General features: G+C 46.3%; 1 protein-coding gene across 1 annotated transcript in view; it reads left to right on the top strand.

The window, feature by feature from the left end:
* Positions 1-2424: 2424 nt before the first annotated feature.
* Positions 2425-16051, top strand: part of TMEM30A (transmembrane protein 30A) — a 32761-nt gene continuing 19134 nt past the window's right edge. Inside the window, exon 1 of the mRNA XM_044288664.1 lies at positions 2425-2787. Within this exon, the coding sequence (XP_044144599.1) occupies positions 2560-2787 (228 nt within the window). The 5' untranslated portion in view covers positions 2425-2559. The remainder of the gene's footprint in view (positions 2788-16051) is intronic.

The following is a 16051-nucleotide window of genomic DNA, read 5'->3' as shown; positions in this document are numbered from 1 at the left end:
GGCAGTGACTGTGTTGGGAACACTGTGGCTGTCACTGTAGTTTGAGGCGGACACCATATTGGGTGACACTGTGATTTTCACTGTATTTGTGGCCACTCTTAATACCAGATCTCTAAATTGTTGCATATTTTCAGTTCTGAATCTGCACCAAAAATTGAGCAACATCTGAATTCACCCCAGTGGTCACTGATTTGTGGACACTGTGGCTGCCACTATAGTGGAGTGGAGCAGTGCCTGTCACAATGTATGGGGGCGATGTATTTGAGGGGCATCTTGCAGTCACTGCCTCAATAACCTTTAGTGCCATTGACTGTGCTCTTTACTTCAAGCACAGTCCACACATTAGTACTACAGCAGACGCTATCATGATGGTGGCAGTTTTATTACTACAAAACTTCAACTAATCTGGAAACCTCTATCCTATGGCCACTGTGAATAGAGAGGTGGCTGTGCGTGCGCGGGTCTCTCCATTTACCTCAAGCACAGTCCACACATTAGTACTACAGCAGACGCTATCATGATGGTGGCAGTTTTATTACTACAAAACTTCAACTAATCTGGAAACCTCTATCCTATGGCCACTGTGAATAGAGAGGTGGCTGTGCGTGCGCGGGTCTCTCCATTTACCTCAAGCACAGTCCACACATTAGTACTACAGCAGACGCTATCATGATGGTGGCAGTTTTATTACTACATAACGTCAACTAATCTGGAAACCTCTATCTTATGGCCGCTGTGAATAGAGAGGTGGCTGTGGGTGCGCGGGTCTCTCCATTTACCTCAAGCACAGTCCACACATTAGTACTACAGCAGACGCTATCATGATGGTGGCAGTTTTATTACTACATAACGTCAACTAATCTGGAAACCTCTATCTTATGGCCGCTGTGAATAGAGAGGTGGCTGTGGGTGCGCGGGTCTCTCCATTTACCTCAAGCACAGTCCACACATTAGTACTACAGCAGACGCTATCATGATGGTGGCAGTTTTATTACTACATAACGTCAACTAATCTGGAAACCTCTATCCTATGGCCACTGTGAATAGAGAGGTGGCTGTGCGTGCGCGGGTCTCTCCATTTACCTCAAGCATTGTCCACTAAAACCATATTGTGGCACATTATACTGCCCCAACAGAGCCAAATACCACAGCCCATCACAAAATACTGCCAGCAGCACAAAATACATCCCCCAAAACAGCCACTTGCCAGTGGTGAGGAGGGCTCACTTGGCCCCCTGGGCATTGGCCCGCCGGGAAGTTTCCCTGTGGAGTCTATGGCCAGTCTGCCCCCGATTTACCTCCATGGGAGTAGCCAAGTAAGCATGCTCAGATGTAAATTGACATAGCGGCACATGCACGGCCACCTCTCCATTCACTGTGAGGCAGACGTCAGGGAACCCATGTCCTTGAGACAGGTCCCAGAGGTTTTTAAAATATAGACTTGGAAATTTAGGACTGTCCCGCTGGATTTGGGACAGTTGGGCGGCAAGTTTTAATTCTAGTTTAGAAACTTGAATTTACACACTGAGGTGCATGTCTAAGTGATAACGGACGGCGCGTTTAAGCATGGCAGGTCCACATTGTCCTATGTAGCATCAGGACAGCAGTGCTACAGAGAATACCATGGTGAGCAAATCATGAGGAATGCCCGGATAGGCCTCCCTTATAGTTCTCAGGGGGTGACCTGCTGCACACTGAGGGAGATTTATCAAAACTGGTGTAAGGGAAACTGGCTTAGTTGCCCATAGCAAGAAGATTCCACCTATCATTTGTCCTTTGTAAAATGAAAGGTGGAATCTGATTGGTTGCTATAAGAGTCCATTCAGACATCTGTAAGTATTTTGCAGTCCGCACATTTTGGATCTGCAAAACATGGATACCGGCTGTGTGCGTTTCGCATTTTGCGGACTGCACATGGCTGGCCCAATGATAGAAATGCCTATTCTTGTCCACGATTGCGGACAAGAATAGGACATTCTCTATCTTTTCTGTGGGGCCGCGGAGCGGAACTACGGATGCTGTCCACATCTTTTGCTGCCCCATTGAAATGGCTGGGTCTGCACCCTTTCCGCAAATTTGTGTGATGTGTGAATGGACCCTTAATGTCCCCTATTCTGTACGTGAATGGACCCTTAATGTCCCCTATTCTGTACAAGCACAACTCATACACTTTGAGGGACTGCATTAGGCTAACAGCCTCTCATCCTGCTCCAGCTCTACAGAACTTTCCAAAGAAAGGAGGAAATTGTAGACACTAAGAATTTCTCAAGCTACACAATTGCACAACTGTAACTACAGTACAAGAATTTAAGTAGCTGCTAGATGCTGCTCTTCAACAAAATGGCCGCACTCCTGAAAAACAAGTTTGTCTAGCTGAATTAAACCTCTACTGTCCGTAAAGAACGCATGCGCAGTAGAGCTAGCGTCTTCCGCATTAGTGCCGATCCGCCCGTGACGTCCGTGTAGTCAGTGGTAGGGCGGGTTTGTTGTAGTGGGCAGCTGTGGTAGAACTCTTCACACTGGTTACGGTTTGGGGGCAGGAGAGAGACCCCCTTCCTCATGGCTATGAACTACAAGGAGGAAGATGGGCACCAGGGTCTGGGGCCCGGGCCGGCGGTGAAAAGTAAGAAGCCGGATAACACTGCTTTCAAGCAGCAGCGGCTTCCGGCATGGCAGCCGATTCTCACTGCCGGGACCGTGCTGCCCGCCTTCTTCATCATCGGGATCATCTTCATCCCTATAGGAATCGGCATCTTCGTCACCTCCAATAACATCAGAGAGTACGAGGTGAGGTGGTCGGGCGTGGCGGGTGACTTCTAAGTCCAGCTCTGGACCATGACCCATCTACCCTCTCACCCCCCCCCCCCCCCCCCCACCTGCTGTCAGGGACCCCTCTCACCCCCCCCCCCCCACCTGCTGTCAGGGACCCCTCTCACCCCCCCCCCCCCCCACCTGCTGTCAGGGACCCCTCTCACCCCCCCCCCCCCCACCTGCTGTCAGGGACCCCTCTCACCCCCCCCCCCCACCTGCTGTCAGGGACCCCCCTCCCCTCCTACTGTCAGGGACCCCTCTCACCCCCCTCGCCTGCCCTGCTGCCAGGGCCCCCCTCGCCCGCACTGCTGCCAGGGATCCTGCCCATCCCAGTCATTCTCAAATGTCTGATTCTAACTTTTATGGAAACCAGTAGCGTTTGTAAATGCTGTGCCAGGCAGCCTATATGATGGCGCCTATAATAATGGTGAAATTGGCGACTTCTCGTGGTAGATACAGCTGCTGGTAATCTGAGTCATTTATGCCTTGTTCCCACATATGTGTCTGTGATGACATCCATAACATCCGTCAGTGGTTTATCCGTGACCATGTATGAAGGGCAATCTTTGTGCCCTCCACGTGTCATCCATATTCCACACACACTGCTCGGCTACACAGTGGATTTCTACCAAACATCACTGAGAACCACTGACAGAACCAGGATGCCGTTCTGTCCCGTCAGTGGTTTTCTATGGAACCATAGACTTTAATGGGTGTGTGTGTGGTCCCCCCAGTAGTGCGCTATTGTTTTTCCACCGACAGTGGAAAACCGATAAAGCCTGAATAAACACATAAAAAAATCAATAAAAAAAAATCAATGGATATGTCGCTGTTCATGGAGAACACGGACAACACATGTCCATGAGTGACTGAATAAGGCCTGGCTGAGGTGACCAGATAGGAGTAGTTCTTCCGAAAATAAAAAAATAGTCCCAAATATCATGATATGAAGAAATTGACCAGTGTGTGTCTAATCCTGAGCAGCACTGCGGTGGTCTCAGCGTTCTGGCTGGGATGGGAGCCATGACGCCAGTAGTATGGAACACTGAGGCCACTGATTGGCTGCAGAGGTCAGGTGTCTTCCTGCCCATCCACCACGTGACCCCTGCTCCCATCACTGATCTCAGCGGTGGTGACTGTATGTACGCCACTAGATCATTGAGGCCAGTGATTGGCTGTCACGTGAAAGTCCATGTCTTTGCTCCAGGAAAGTAAGCGCAGAGTGGCAGGGGGCGGCCGTGGTGCTGGATCGGTCAGGTGAGTAATGGTTGCTCTAACCTGCAGGTACAGTCACTTATTATACTCTTGGTTTCATCTGGAATGTCTAAGATCTGACAACAGTGTGACATCTGGTGAACATGTCTGCACCATGGCCGTTACTACACATGGCATGTGCCCATTCTACCAGACAGGAATACCAGAGTGGCATTCAGCTGGTACGGTAATCGTTGTGGAGGTGATGCAGCCGGTCCCGGGTGGTATATTTAGTGTATACCTCGGTTGAATTGTGAGAGTGCTGCAGGTATATTGTCCACAGGTTCACCAGATATCGGGGCATCGGTGTCGCTGTCATGTCTCAGTGAGGCCGTGCCCTTTGTGTGTACTGAACCACTGCCCAGTTCCAGAAGCCTTGAGTGTGGGCACATTCCTCGCAGACACTGGTGTCCTTGGCTCAGCGGCAGCTGCTTTCCCAGTACAAGCGGTCTGTGTACTTCTGGGTGGTGAGAAATCTGTGAGCGGTCCTGCAAAACAGATCCAACCGCAGGCCGTGCTGGCAGAAAGCAGCCTGCCGCATTCTACAGTACACCGCCGGATCCCCATTGACTATAATGGAATCTGGCGGTGATCTGGCTGCTTTCAGGTCAGACCAAAACAGTTTCATGCAGCGTTTTGTTTCCAGCCCACAGATGGCATTTGTGCCGGATGTGTGAACATAGCCTAAGGTGGCAACTCCTCCTTCTGTCAGGATAGCCATTTGATTTGTGATGTTACCAAGAGAAGCCGTTAAAGGGGTATTCCCATCTCAGACATGGGTAGGGCATATAGGCGCTTGTGTGGTGCTCTCCGTCACTTTGGAGATATGTGGTATAGGTGGGACCTGCACCTACCTGGCATTGGTGGCTTACCCTAGTAATATGGCATCAATGTCTGGCCTGAGAACTCAGTGGGCACTCTGGGGGGACCTCTGTGGTTTCTCCCCGCCCCCACGGTTTCTGCTTGGAGTAAATTTGAAAAAAGTAAAATCTGGGTGAGACTTCACCCTTCTCCTGTAAAATTCAGCAGTCCATCAACAGGCTCAGGACTAATGGCATCCTTATTCTGGCGTCGTTAACTCCTCCAGTGCCAGTGAGGAGTCTCCATAGAAACAGTCTAAGGCCTCATGCACACGGCCGTTGTTTTGGTCCGCATCCGAGCTGCAGTTTTTGCGGCTCGGATGCGGACCCATTCACTTCAATGGGGCCGCAAAAGATGCGGACAGCACGCAGAGTGCTGTCCGCATCCGTTGCTCCGTTCTGTGGTCCACAAAAAATATATAACCTGTCCTATTCTTGTCTGTTTTGCGGACAAGAATAGGCAGTTATATTAATGGCTGTCCGCAGAATACACACGGACGCCATCTGTGTTTTGCGGATCCACAATTTGTGGACCGCAAAACACACAACGGTCGTGTGCATGAGGCCTAAATCCGGGATCAGCAACTTTCAGCACCCCAGCAGTTGGGAAACTACAACTCCCAGCATGCTCTGTTAATTTCTGTGAGAGTCCTGAGAAGAGCAGAGAAGTATGCATGCTGGGAGTTGTTGTTTCACAGCTGGAGTGGCGGAGGTTGCCTACCTCTGGTCTAAATCCTCCACCACATCACTCAAGCTTTTTCTGATTGCTTAGAGAGCCGGCAGCAATATGGCCAGATCCCCCTGATCAGCCGGTGGGACCCCATATAAGCCCATTCTGTCCGTGGCATTGTATTTAGGCACACTTGTGTACTTGCTATCATAGGGAGTAACTTTGCAGGTATGCATGGATTTGCCACATGTAATTATCTCCTGTTGTGATGCCACAATGTAAGGCTGGCACAACCAGCACAGGAACCAGGCAGGTTTTACCCATCTGGATAAGTCTGGGTTGTACAGTGACACATCAGTCTCTGCCGATCTCCGCAAACCACGGCCACATCTCCGCGATGGCGGTCCCTGCCGCTCTCAAGGGGTTGTCTCATCACAGACATTGATGGCATATCACTATATCCCATAGCAGTGAATGGAGATCGCACGTGCAGTTTGCTCTCCTTTACTTCCGGGGCTCCTTGCTGGAGATAGGTGTGGGTCCCAGAGCACCTGTCTGAGGTGGGTCAGCCGCTCTAACTGTTGTCTCTGTCTCCTGCTCTCCTTAAAGGGGTTGTCCTGCCATACGTCGTCAGGATAGGTCATCCATATCTGATCGGCAGGGGTCCAACAGCAGTCACCCCCGCCAATAAACTGTTGGAAGAGGAGACGCCGCTCCATGCTAGCACTGCTTCCTGTACATACCAGTACGTATCGTCCCCCGCAGCAATTACACTGCACTTCTGAGATGAAGAGCAAGCAGCGCTCACATAAAATACAGACTATAAGGGCTCATTCACACCACCATATCCGTTTTTGCAGTCCACAAATTGCGGATGACTGTATACAAAGATAGCTGTCAGTCGCTGATAGGACCGCCTCCTTAACTTCAAAGCCCAGAATGAGCGGGAATATGAATGTATAATATACAGGTTATACAAAATATTTTCCCACAAAGCTATATATCAATCTGCTCCACTCCTGCTCTATAACATGGATGCTGGTAGCTTACATTGCATTATCCTGTTGATAGGTTACCTTTAAAGAGGTTGCCCAAGACTATTGGCTGCTCCACCCCGACAACAGATGCAACGGTAGCGTGGGGAGCCAGGTAAGTATATTCAGTGTGAGGGGCCCAGCATATAAGGGAGCATTTTATATAGTCTTGGATAACCCCTTTAAGCCTAAAAATGTCACATCTCACATAGGGCTGCAACGATTAATCGATGTAATCGATTATATTCGATAACTGGATTCGTTGTCGACGAATCCAGTTATCGAATAATCGCCGATTCGTTGCTATGCGGGCGGGCGGGCGGGCGCTGCATCTTTATTTTACCTTTTTACAATGACGCTCCCGCTCCTGTAACAGCCAGGCAGAGCGGACGGCGGCGTAACGTCACTCACTCACGTGACACGACTGCTCCGCCTCCTTCATTCATGAAGTGGGCGGAGCAGGCGCGTCACGTGAGTGAGTGACGTTACACCGCCGTCCGCTCTGCCTGGCTGTTACAGGAGCGGGAGCGTCATTGTAAAAAGGTAAAATAAAGATGCAAGCATCGGGGCCGGGGCTGTTAGGGGGAAGGGGGAGGGGGGATCTGTCTATGGCACTGCTATGGGAAGGGGGGGTCTGTGTATAGCACTGCTATGGGGAGGGGGGAGGATCTGTCTATGGCACTGCTATGGGGAGGGGGGTCTGTGCACTGTTATGAGGAAAGGGATCTGTGCACTGTTATGCCCATAACAGTGCACATATCCCCCTCTCCATAACTACGCCGTCCACAGACCCCCCTCTCCATAACTACGCCGTCCACAGACCCCCCTCTCCATAACTACGCCGTCCACAGACCCCCCTCTCCATAACTTAACGTCGCCACAGATCCCCCATAAGTGTCGTCCACAGATCCCCCATAATAGTGTCGTCCACAGATCCCCCATAATAGTGTCGTCCACAGATCCCCCATAATAGTGTCGTCCACAGATCCCCCATAATAGTGTCGTCCACAGATCCCCCATAATAGTGTCGTCCACAGATCCCCCATAATAGTGTCGTCCACAGATCCCCCATAATAGTGTCGTCCACAGATCCCCCATAATAGTGTCGTCCACAGATCCCCCATAATAGTGTCGTCCACAGATCCCCCATAATAGTGTCGTCCACAGATCCCCCATAATAGTGTCGTCCACAGATCCCCCATAATAGTGTCGTCCACAGATCCCCCATAATAGTGTCGTCCACAGATCCCCCATAATAGTGTCGTCCACAGATCCCCCATAATAGTGTCGTCCACAGATCCCCCATAATAGTGTCGTCCACAGATCCCCCATAATAGTGTCGTCCACAGATCCCCCATAATAGTGTCGTCCACAGATCCCCCATAATAGTGTCGTCCACAGATCCCCCATAATAGTGTCGTCCACAGATCCCCCATAATAGTGTCGTCCACAGATCCCCCATAATAGTGTCGTCCACAGATCCCCCATAATAGTGTCGTCCACAGATCCCCCATAATAGTGTCGTCCACAGATCCCCCATAATAGTGTCGTCCACAGATCCCCCATAATAGTGTCGTCCACAATTTGTTTTAATATGGCCTTTGAACATAATTTTTCAAGTAAGATCATATAAACCTCTGTTTTGTAATTTTGTCGTTTTTTCCGATTAATCGATTAATCGTAGTAATTAATCGGCAACTAATCGATTATTCAAATAATCGTTAGCTGCAGCCCTAATCTCACAGTAGTCTTCTTTGAAAACCTCTAAAATTGTAGAACCAGACTGTAGATTCCCTTGCCTTTTTCTCTACAGATGTGGCACCTCACAGTAGATTCCCTGACCACCTTCTCTACACATGTGGCACCTCACAGTAGATTCCCTTGCCACCTTCTCTACACATGTGGCACCTCACAGTAGATTCCCTTGCCACCTTCTCTACACATGTGGCACCTCACAGTAGATTCCCTTGCCACCTTCTCTACACATGTGGCACCTCACAGTAGATTCCCTTGCCACCTTCTCTACACATGTGGCACCTCACAGTAGATTCCCTTGCCACCTTCTCTACACATGTGGCACCTCACAGTAGATTCCCTTGCCACCTTCTCTACACATGTGGCACCTCACAGTAGATTCCCTTGCCACCTTCTCTACACATGTGGCACCTCACAGTAGATTCCCTTGCCACCTTCTCTACACATGTGGCACCTCACAGTAGATTCCCTTGCCACCTTCTCTACACATGTGGCACCTCACAGTAGATTCCCTTGCCACCTTCTCTACACATGTGGCACCTCACAGTAGATTCCCTTGCCACCTTCTCTACACATGTGGCACCTCACAGTAGATTCCCTTGCCACCTTCTCTACACATGTGGCACCTCACAGTAGATTCCCTTGCCACCTTCTCTACACATGTGGCACCTCACAGTAGATTCCCTTGCCACCTTCTCTACACATGTGGCACCTCGCAGTAGACTCCCTTGCCACCTTCTTTACAGATGTGGCACCTCGCAGTAGACTCCCTCGCCACCTTCTTTACAGATGTGGCACCTCGCAGTAGATTCCCTCACCACCTTCTCTACAGTTGTGGCACCTCGCAGTAGATTCCCTCGCCACCTTCTCTACACTTGTGGCACCTCGCAGTAGATTCCCTCGCCACCTTCTCTACACTTGTGGCACCTCGCAGTAGACTCCCTCGCCACCTTCTCTACAGTTGTGGCACCTCGCAGTAGATTCCCTCGCCACCTTCTCTACACTTGTGGCACCTCGCAGTCAGTTCGGTGACCTTCTTTACAGGAGTTTTCTCACCTTTGACATTTATAGCATATCCACAGGATGTGGCGAAATGGTATTTATTTCTTCTTCAAAGCAAAGAGATGGCCTTGTTTTAAGCCAGGAAATCATTGTTTGGTAGATATGAGAGGTACATTTCATCCTCCAGTTCTTAAAATAAGTAAAGTAAGCAAAAAAAGAAAAAATATACTAAATATACTCTACTCTATAGATCTGAAACCTGAGGTAGAATGTAGTTGCTCCATCTAGAAAGGACACATAGCCCATTGCCCACTGGTGACTTGGTCTTTTCAGAGTTAACCCTCTGGGCATTTAGAGGTCTCTTGCCCCCACAGTAATGTAAATTGGAGTCATAAACTGCCTTTGATATGCCATCTGATGGCCGGGTGACTCCTAATGAAAAGATCCCATGGGATAAGATTCTCCTTTAGGGTTAATGTAGTACTGATTTCATTACCAGTGTACTTTGAAGGGGTTATTCTGCAAAATTTAATACTATGCAGTGCGATTATTGCAATCTGCATGCAATATAAATATGGTTGTTTTTATGTACATTGGCTCTGATTTATCATTCCTTCACTCCAGAATTCTAGCATCAAAAAGGCTCAAAATAGGGCTTTTTGCATTTTTACCTCCACTCACTCCAGTTGTGTAGTGGGCGTGGTTAGCTATGTTAATGAGGTTCACTCCAGATTTATCACTGAGACTTTTTTAACCACTTCAACCCCGCTAGCTAAAACCCCCTTCATGACCAGGCCACTTTTTACACTTCTGCACTACACTACTTTCACCGTTTATTGCTCGGTCATGCAACTTACCACCCAAATGAATTTTACCTCCTTTTCTTCTCACTAATAGAGCTTTCATTTGGTGGTATTTTATTGCTGCTGACATTTTTACTTTTTTTGTTATTAATCAAAATGTAACTATTTTTTTGCAAAAAAAATGACATTTTTCACTTTCAGCTGTAAAATTTTGCAAAAAAAAATGACATCCATATATAAATTTTTCGCTAAATTTATAGTTCTACATGTCTGATAAAAAAAAAAATGTTTGGGCAAAAAAAAAAATGGTTTGGGTAAAAGTTATAGCGTTTACAAACTATGGTACAAAAATGTGAATTTCCGCTTTTTGAAGCAGCTCTGACTTTCTGAGCACCTGTCATGTTTCCTGAGGTTCTACAATGCCCAAACAGTAGAAAAACCCCACAAATGACCCCATTTCGGAAAGTAGACACCCTAAGGTATTCGCTGATGGGCATAGTAAGTTCATAGAACTTTTTATTTTTTGTCACAAGTTAGCGGAAAATGATGATGATTTTTTTTTTTTTTTTTTTTTTTTTTTACTACAAAGTCTCATATTCCACTAACTTGCGACAAAAAATAAAAAATTCTAGGAACTCACCATGCCCCTCACAGAATACCTTGGGGTGTTTTCTTTCCAAAATGGGGTCACTTGTGGCGTAGTTATACTGCCCTGGCAATTTAGGGGCCCATATGTGTGAGAAGTAGTTTGCAATCAAAATGTGTAAAAAATGACCGGTGAAATCCGAAAGGTGCACTTTGGAATATGTGCCCCTTTGCCCCCCTTGGCTGCAAAAAAGTGTGACACATCTGGTATCTCCGTACTCAGGAGAAGTTGGGGAATGTGTTGTGGGGTGTCATTTTACATATAACCATGCTGGGTGAGAGAAATATCTTGGCAAAAGACAACTTTTCCCATTTTTTTTTTTATACAAAGTTGGCATTTGACCAAGATATTTATCTCACCCAGCATGGGTATATGTAAAATGACACCCCAAAACACATTCCCCAACTTCTCCTGAGTACGGCGATACCAGATGTGTGACACTTTTTTGCAGCCGAGATGCGCAAAGGTGCCCAAATTCCTTTTAGGAGGGCATTTTTAGACATTTGGATCCCAGACTTCTTCTCACGCTTTAGGGCCCCTAAAAAGCCAGGGCAGTATAAATACCCCACATGTGACCCCACTTTGGAAAGAAGACACCCCAAGGTATTCAATGAGGGGCATGGAAAGGGGCAGGGGCAAGTTAGCGGAAATTGATTATTTTTTTTTGTTTTTTCTCACAGTCTCACTTTCCGCTAACTTAGGACAAAAATTTCAATCTTTCATGGACTCAATATGCCCCTCAGCAAATACCTTGGGGTGTCTTCTTTCCAAAATGGGGTCAGTTGTGGGGTGTTTGTACTGCCCTGGCATTTGAGGGTCTCCGCAATCATTACATGTATGGCCAGCTTTAGGAGTTTCTGCTATTCTCCTTATATTGAGCATACAGGTAATGAGATTTTTTTTCCGTTCAGCCTCTGGGCTGAAAGAAAAAAATGAACGGCACAGATTTCTTCATTCGCATCGATCAATGTGGATGAAAAAATCTCTGCCAAAAAAAGGGGAAAGGCGTCTGCCAGGACATAGGAGCTCCGCCCAACATCCATACCCACTTAGCTCGTATGCCTTGGCAAACCAGATTTCTCCATTCACATCAATCGATGTGGATGAAAAAATCATTGCCGGGATTTTTTTTATTTTACTTTTTACATACAAAGTGTTTGCCAAAGCATAGGAACGCCGCCTCCTCCTCAGCTCGTATGCCTCGGCAAACGTATCTGTTACTGCAGAGTAGAAAATCTCGTCTTGCAGCGCCGCATACACCGACTTGCGTGTAATCTGACAGCAGCGCAATGCTTCTGTCAGAATGCACATCAGTGCTGCAGCTAGTCGATCGGTTGGTCCACCTGGAAGGTAAAAAAAAAGAAAAAACCAGGCCGCAATGCAATAATTTTATTAACTTTGGAACAGAATATATAAACTTTAACTTTTTGAACTAAACATTAACCTTTTTGCTTACTGGTGCTTTTTTTTTATTTTTTTTTTTACCTTTATAGAACAAACCTCTCCTTCCCCATGGGTCAATGTGCAAAGCGCAAATCGCCCAAAGATGTGGCGAAGTGCGTTATGCACTTTGTCCCAGGTGAAAGGAGAGGTTTGCAGCAGCTGTGTGAGTGAATGGGCCCTAATAGCCCTGTGTGCCTGTCCTGGTGAGATGATCCCTATGCTAATAGTGTACCTGTGAGTGGTACTTCCGGAAACACTCTCCAAAGCATAGGGCAGGGTGGTCAGGACAGAAATAGCGGGTGTCACGCCTTATTCCACTCCTGCTACAGACACGACATCTTTTTCGGGGTGACGGTTGGGTTGAGGTACCAGGAACGACATTGGGGAAATGTCGCTCGTGTAGACGGCTAACTACACTGGTGGATGGGGCCACAGAACCTCCTGGGTACAGGAGGTTCTCGATGATCTCTTCCTGAAATTTGAGGAAGGATCCAGTTCTCCCAGCCTTACTGTAGAGAACAAAACTATTATACAGAGCCAATTGAATTAAATATACAGACACCTTCTTATACCAGCGTCTGGTTCTGCGGGACACTAAATATGGAGACAACATCTGGTCATTGAAGTCCACCCCTCCCATGTGAAGGTTATAGTCGTGGACTGAGAGGGGCTTTTCAATGACACGGGTTGCTCGCTCAATTTGTATTGTCGTGTCTGCGTGAATGGAGGAGAGCATGTAAACGTCACGCTTGTCTCTCCATTTCACCGCGAGCAGTTCTTCGTTACACAGTGCGGCCCTCTGCCCCCTTGCAAGACGGGTAGTAACGAGCCGTTGGGGGAAGCCCGCGCGACTAGTTCGCGCGGTGCCACAGGCGCCAATCCGTTTTAGAAACAAATGCCTAAAGAGGGCCACACTTGTGTAAAAATTGTCCACATAAAGATGGTACCCCTTGCCGAATAAGGGTGACACCAAGTCCCAAACTGTCTTCCCACTGCTCAATGAAACAGGTATAAGAGAAAAAAAAGATATAGAGGGTTAATCACAAGACTTACTTGGATCAAAGTCCAAGGAGTCTATATAATTAGGTGCAGGGCGCCAAAGGAGGTAAAAGTCGGATGAAGTAGGTCAAAGAGTAAGGTTAGGTGTTTGATAGGCAGCCGGATGTGGTCAATCGTGTGAACAAGTTCAACACATATATATAGTCTTGAAAAGGAAAAAAGAGGGTGAGAGAACCACAATGTTAGGCGCCAGTCAAAGGGGAAGGAGACAATACCTATATTTGTAAGGAATATATATTTTTTCTCAACACGAGCGGATCAGTGATAGAAAGTCGCACTAGAAATCTAGAGATATTGAGACCAGCTAAATTGTGTTCATAACAGCAAGTGAGGTAAATAGCAGAATCACACCCGAATCTAGTACATAACCTAGAAGGTGCAGATATAAACTGGTATTACCAGATTTTGGACCCCTAGGGGCCTATACATATAGGTAAAACAATATAATTAATAGGATTTTTAAATGCTTAGTAAAAACAATAATGGTATTTTCCACTCACTTCACAGGGAGGAAATTTTGAGGGATAAAACTCAAGACACCCAAAAAAGTTTCCTCCCAATCCTGGATCGCTTTAATGGTTTTAGGAAGAGGCAGCAGTTCCAGATTCGGTACTTCTTGCGAAATTCCTTTTATTTATTTATAAAACAACAGGAACAAAAACAAAAACAAAAAGAGCTCTACGCGTTTCGGGGCATAGAATAGGTCCCCTTCATCAGGAGCAGCATGTTATCACATAGAACAAACAAACATTTTATACCTACAATATGGGGTCAGGCAATATGGTGTCCTGAGTGATGTCACTTCCGGGTCAGACTTGGGTCATCAATTTAAAACTCTTTCTGTGGGACAAGTGGTGGTTTTGCGTGCCGGAATATATTTCCTATACTCGGTTATATGATCCCTAACTTCCAGGGTCGGTATAATATCTTTAATACCTTTAAAGTCGGCGGTCCGGGTAACGGAGTCTGCCGGGGGACTGTTTCCGGTTCCTGGACCGCATAGATGGAGCGCACGCTAGCTTAGTGCGCATGCGCCAGGCTCGGACCCGGAAGTGCCGTGTTCTTCTGGTAGCACAAAGGGAGACGTGGAACGCATCATGCGTTCCACTTACAGCAATTGCGGTATCGCCGATTCATAGGGAGTGAAGACTTACCAAAAAACTGATGTTGAAAGAGAAATAGGGATAAACATTGGGGGTCAATGTATATACATATCCATATCCAGATGGACCATGATATTGTTGAAAATACTGTTTGGGGATACATATAAAATGTCTGCATGTATATACATATATACATACAGTACACAGAGAAATCAGATTTAGACCACTGTATATATATACATACACACACACGTCTCAAGGCTAGGTATTAAGTTTAAAAATGTATAAAAATGTATAAAAAAGAAATGATATATATATATATATAAAAAATTATATAAATAAACATTACTAAATGAGGTGATAAAGAGAGCACTGATAAAATGCATAATAAAATACATTTCTACTATGTCTTTCCTACCGAGTCCAATGGAATATACATCATAAAAATATAATGATATAATGGAAAAAATTATAAAAAAAAATAAATAAAAATATGAGAATAAAAATACGTATAAAAAATTCGTGGCTAGATTCAAGGCTCAATGATCAATAGTTGGTATACTCCAGGGTTTCATTAAGGCCAAAAGGGGACAATGTGTTCAGGCGATAAATCCAATACATCTCTTTCCGTGATAAACATTGATATGATTGGGGTACCCATTCGAGGGGTGTAACTTTTAGCAGTGTTGCGTCACTATTGTGGTACTCCTGAAAATGCTTGGGAACACTATGTGTAAAAGTCTGTCTTTTTATATTCGAGCGATGCTCGTTCATGCCCCGAAACGCGTAGAGCTCTTTTTGTTTTTGTTTTTGTTCCTGTTGTTTTATAAATAAATAAAAGGAATTTCGCAAGAAGTACCGAATCTGGAACTGCTGCCTCTTCCTAAAACCATTAAAGCGATCCAGGATTGGGAGGAAACTTTTTTGGGTGTCTTGAGTTTTATCCCTCAAAATTTCCTCCCTGTGAAGTGAGTGGAAAATACCATTATTGTTTTTACTAAGCATTTAAAAATCCTATTAATTATATTGTTTTACCTATATGTATAGGCCCCTAGGGGTCCAAAATCTGGTAATACCAGTTTATATCTGCACCTTCTAGGTTATGTACTAGATTCGGGTGTGATTCTGCTATTTACCTCACTTGCTGTTATGAACACAATTTAGCTGGTCTCAATATCTCTAGATTTCTAGTGCGACTTTCTATCACTGATCCGCTCGTGTTGAGAAAAAATATATATTCCTTACAAATATAGGTATTGTCTCCTTCCCCTTTGACTGGCGCCTAACATTGTGGTTCTCTCACCCTCTTTTTTCCTTTTCAAGACTTCCCACTGCTCCCCAGGTAGTCAGGGCAACCGACCGGCTCCAGGGTCTGATCTTTTCCCTCATAGATCCGAAATTTGTGGGTATAGCCTGTGGCCCTTTCACAGAGCTTATACAATTTGACCCCATACCGGGCGCGCTTGCTTGGGATGTATTGTTTGAAGCCAAGGCGCCCGGTAAAATGTATCAGGGACTCGTCTACGCAGATGTTTTGCTCAGGGGTATACAAATCTGCAAATTTCAGGTTGAAATGGTCTATGAGGGGCCGAATTTTGTGGAGCCGGTCAA

Source organism: Bufo gargarizans, chromosome 4 (genome assembly GCF_014858855.1).
Source record: "Bufo gargarizans isolate SCDJY-AF-19 chromosome 4, ASM1485885v1, whole genome shotgun sequence".
Classification (NCBI taxonomy): domain Eukaryota; kingdom Metazoa; phylum Chordata; class Amphibia; order Anura; family Bufonidae; genus Bufo; species Bufo gargarizans.
Note: the sequence above shows the minus strand (reverse complement) of the source record. Positions and strands in the feature narration are given on the sequence as shown.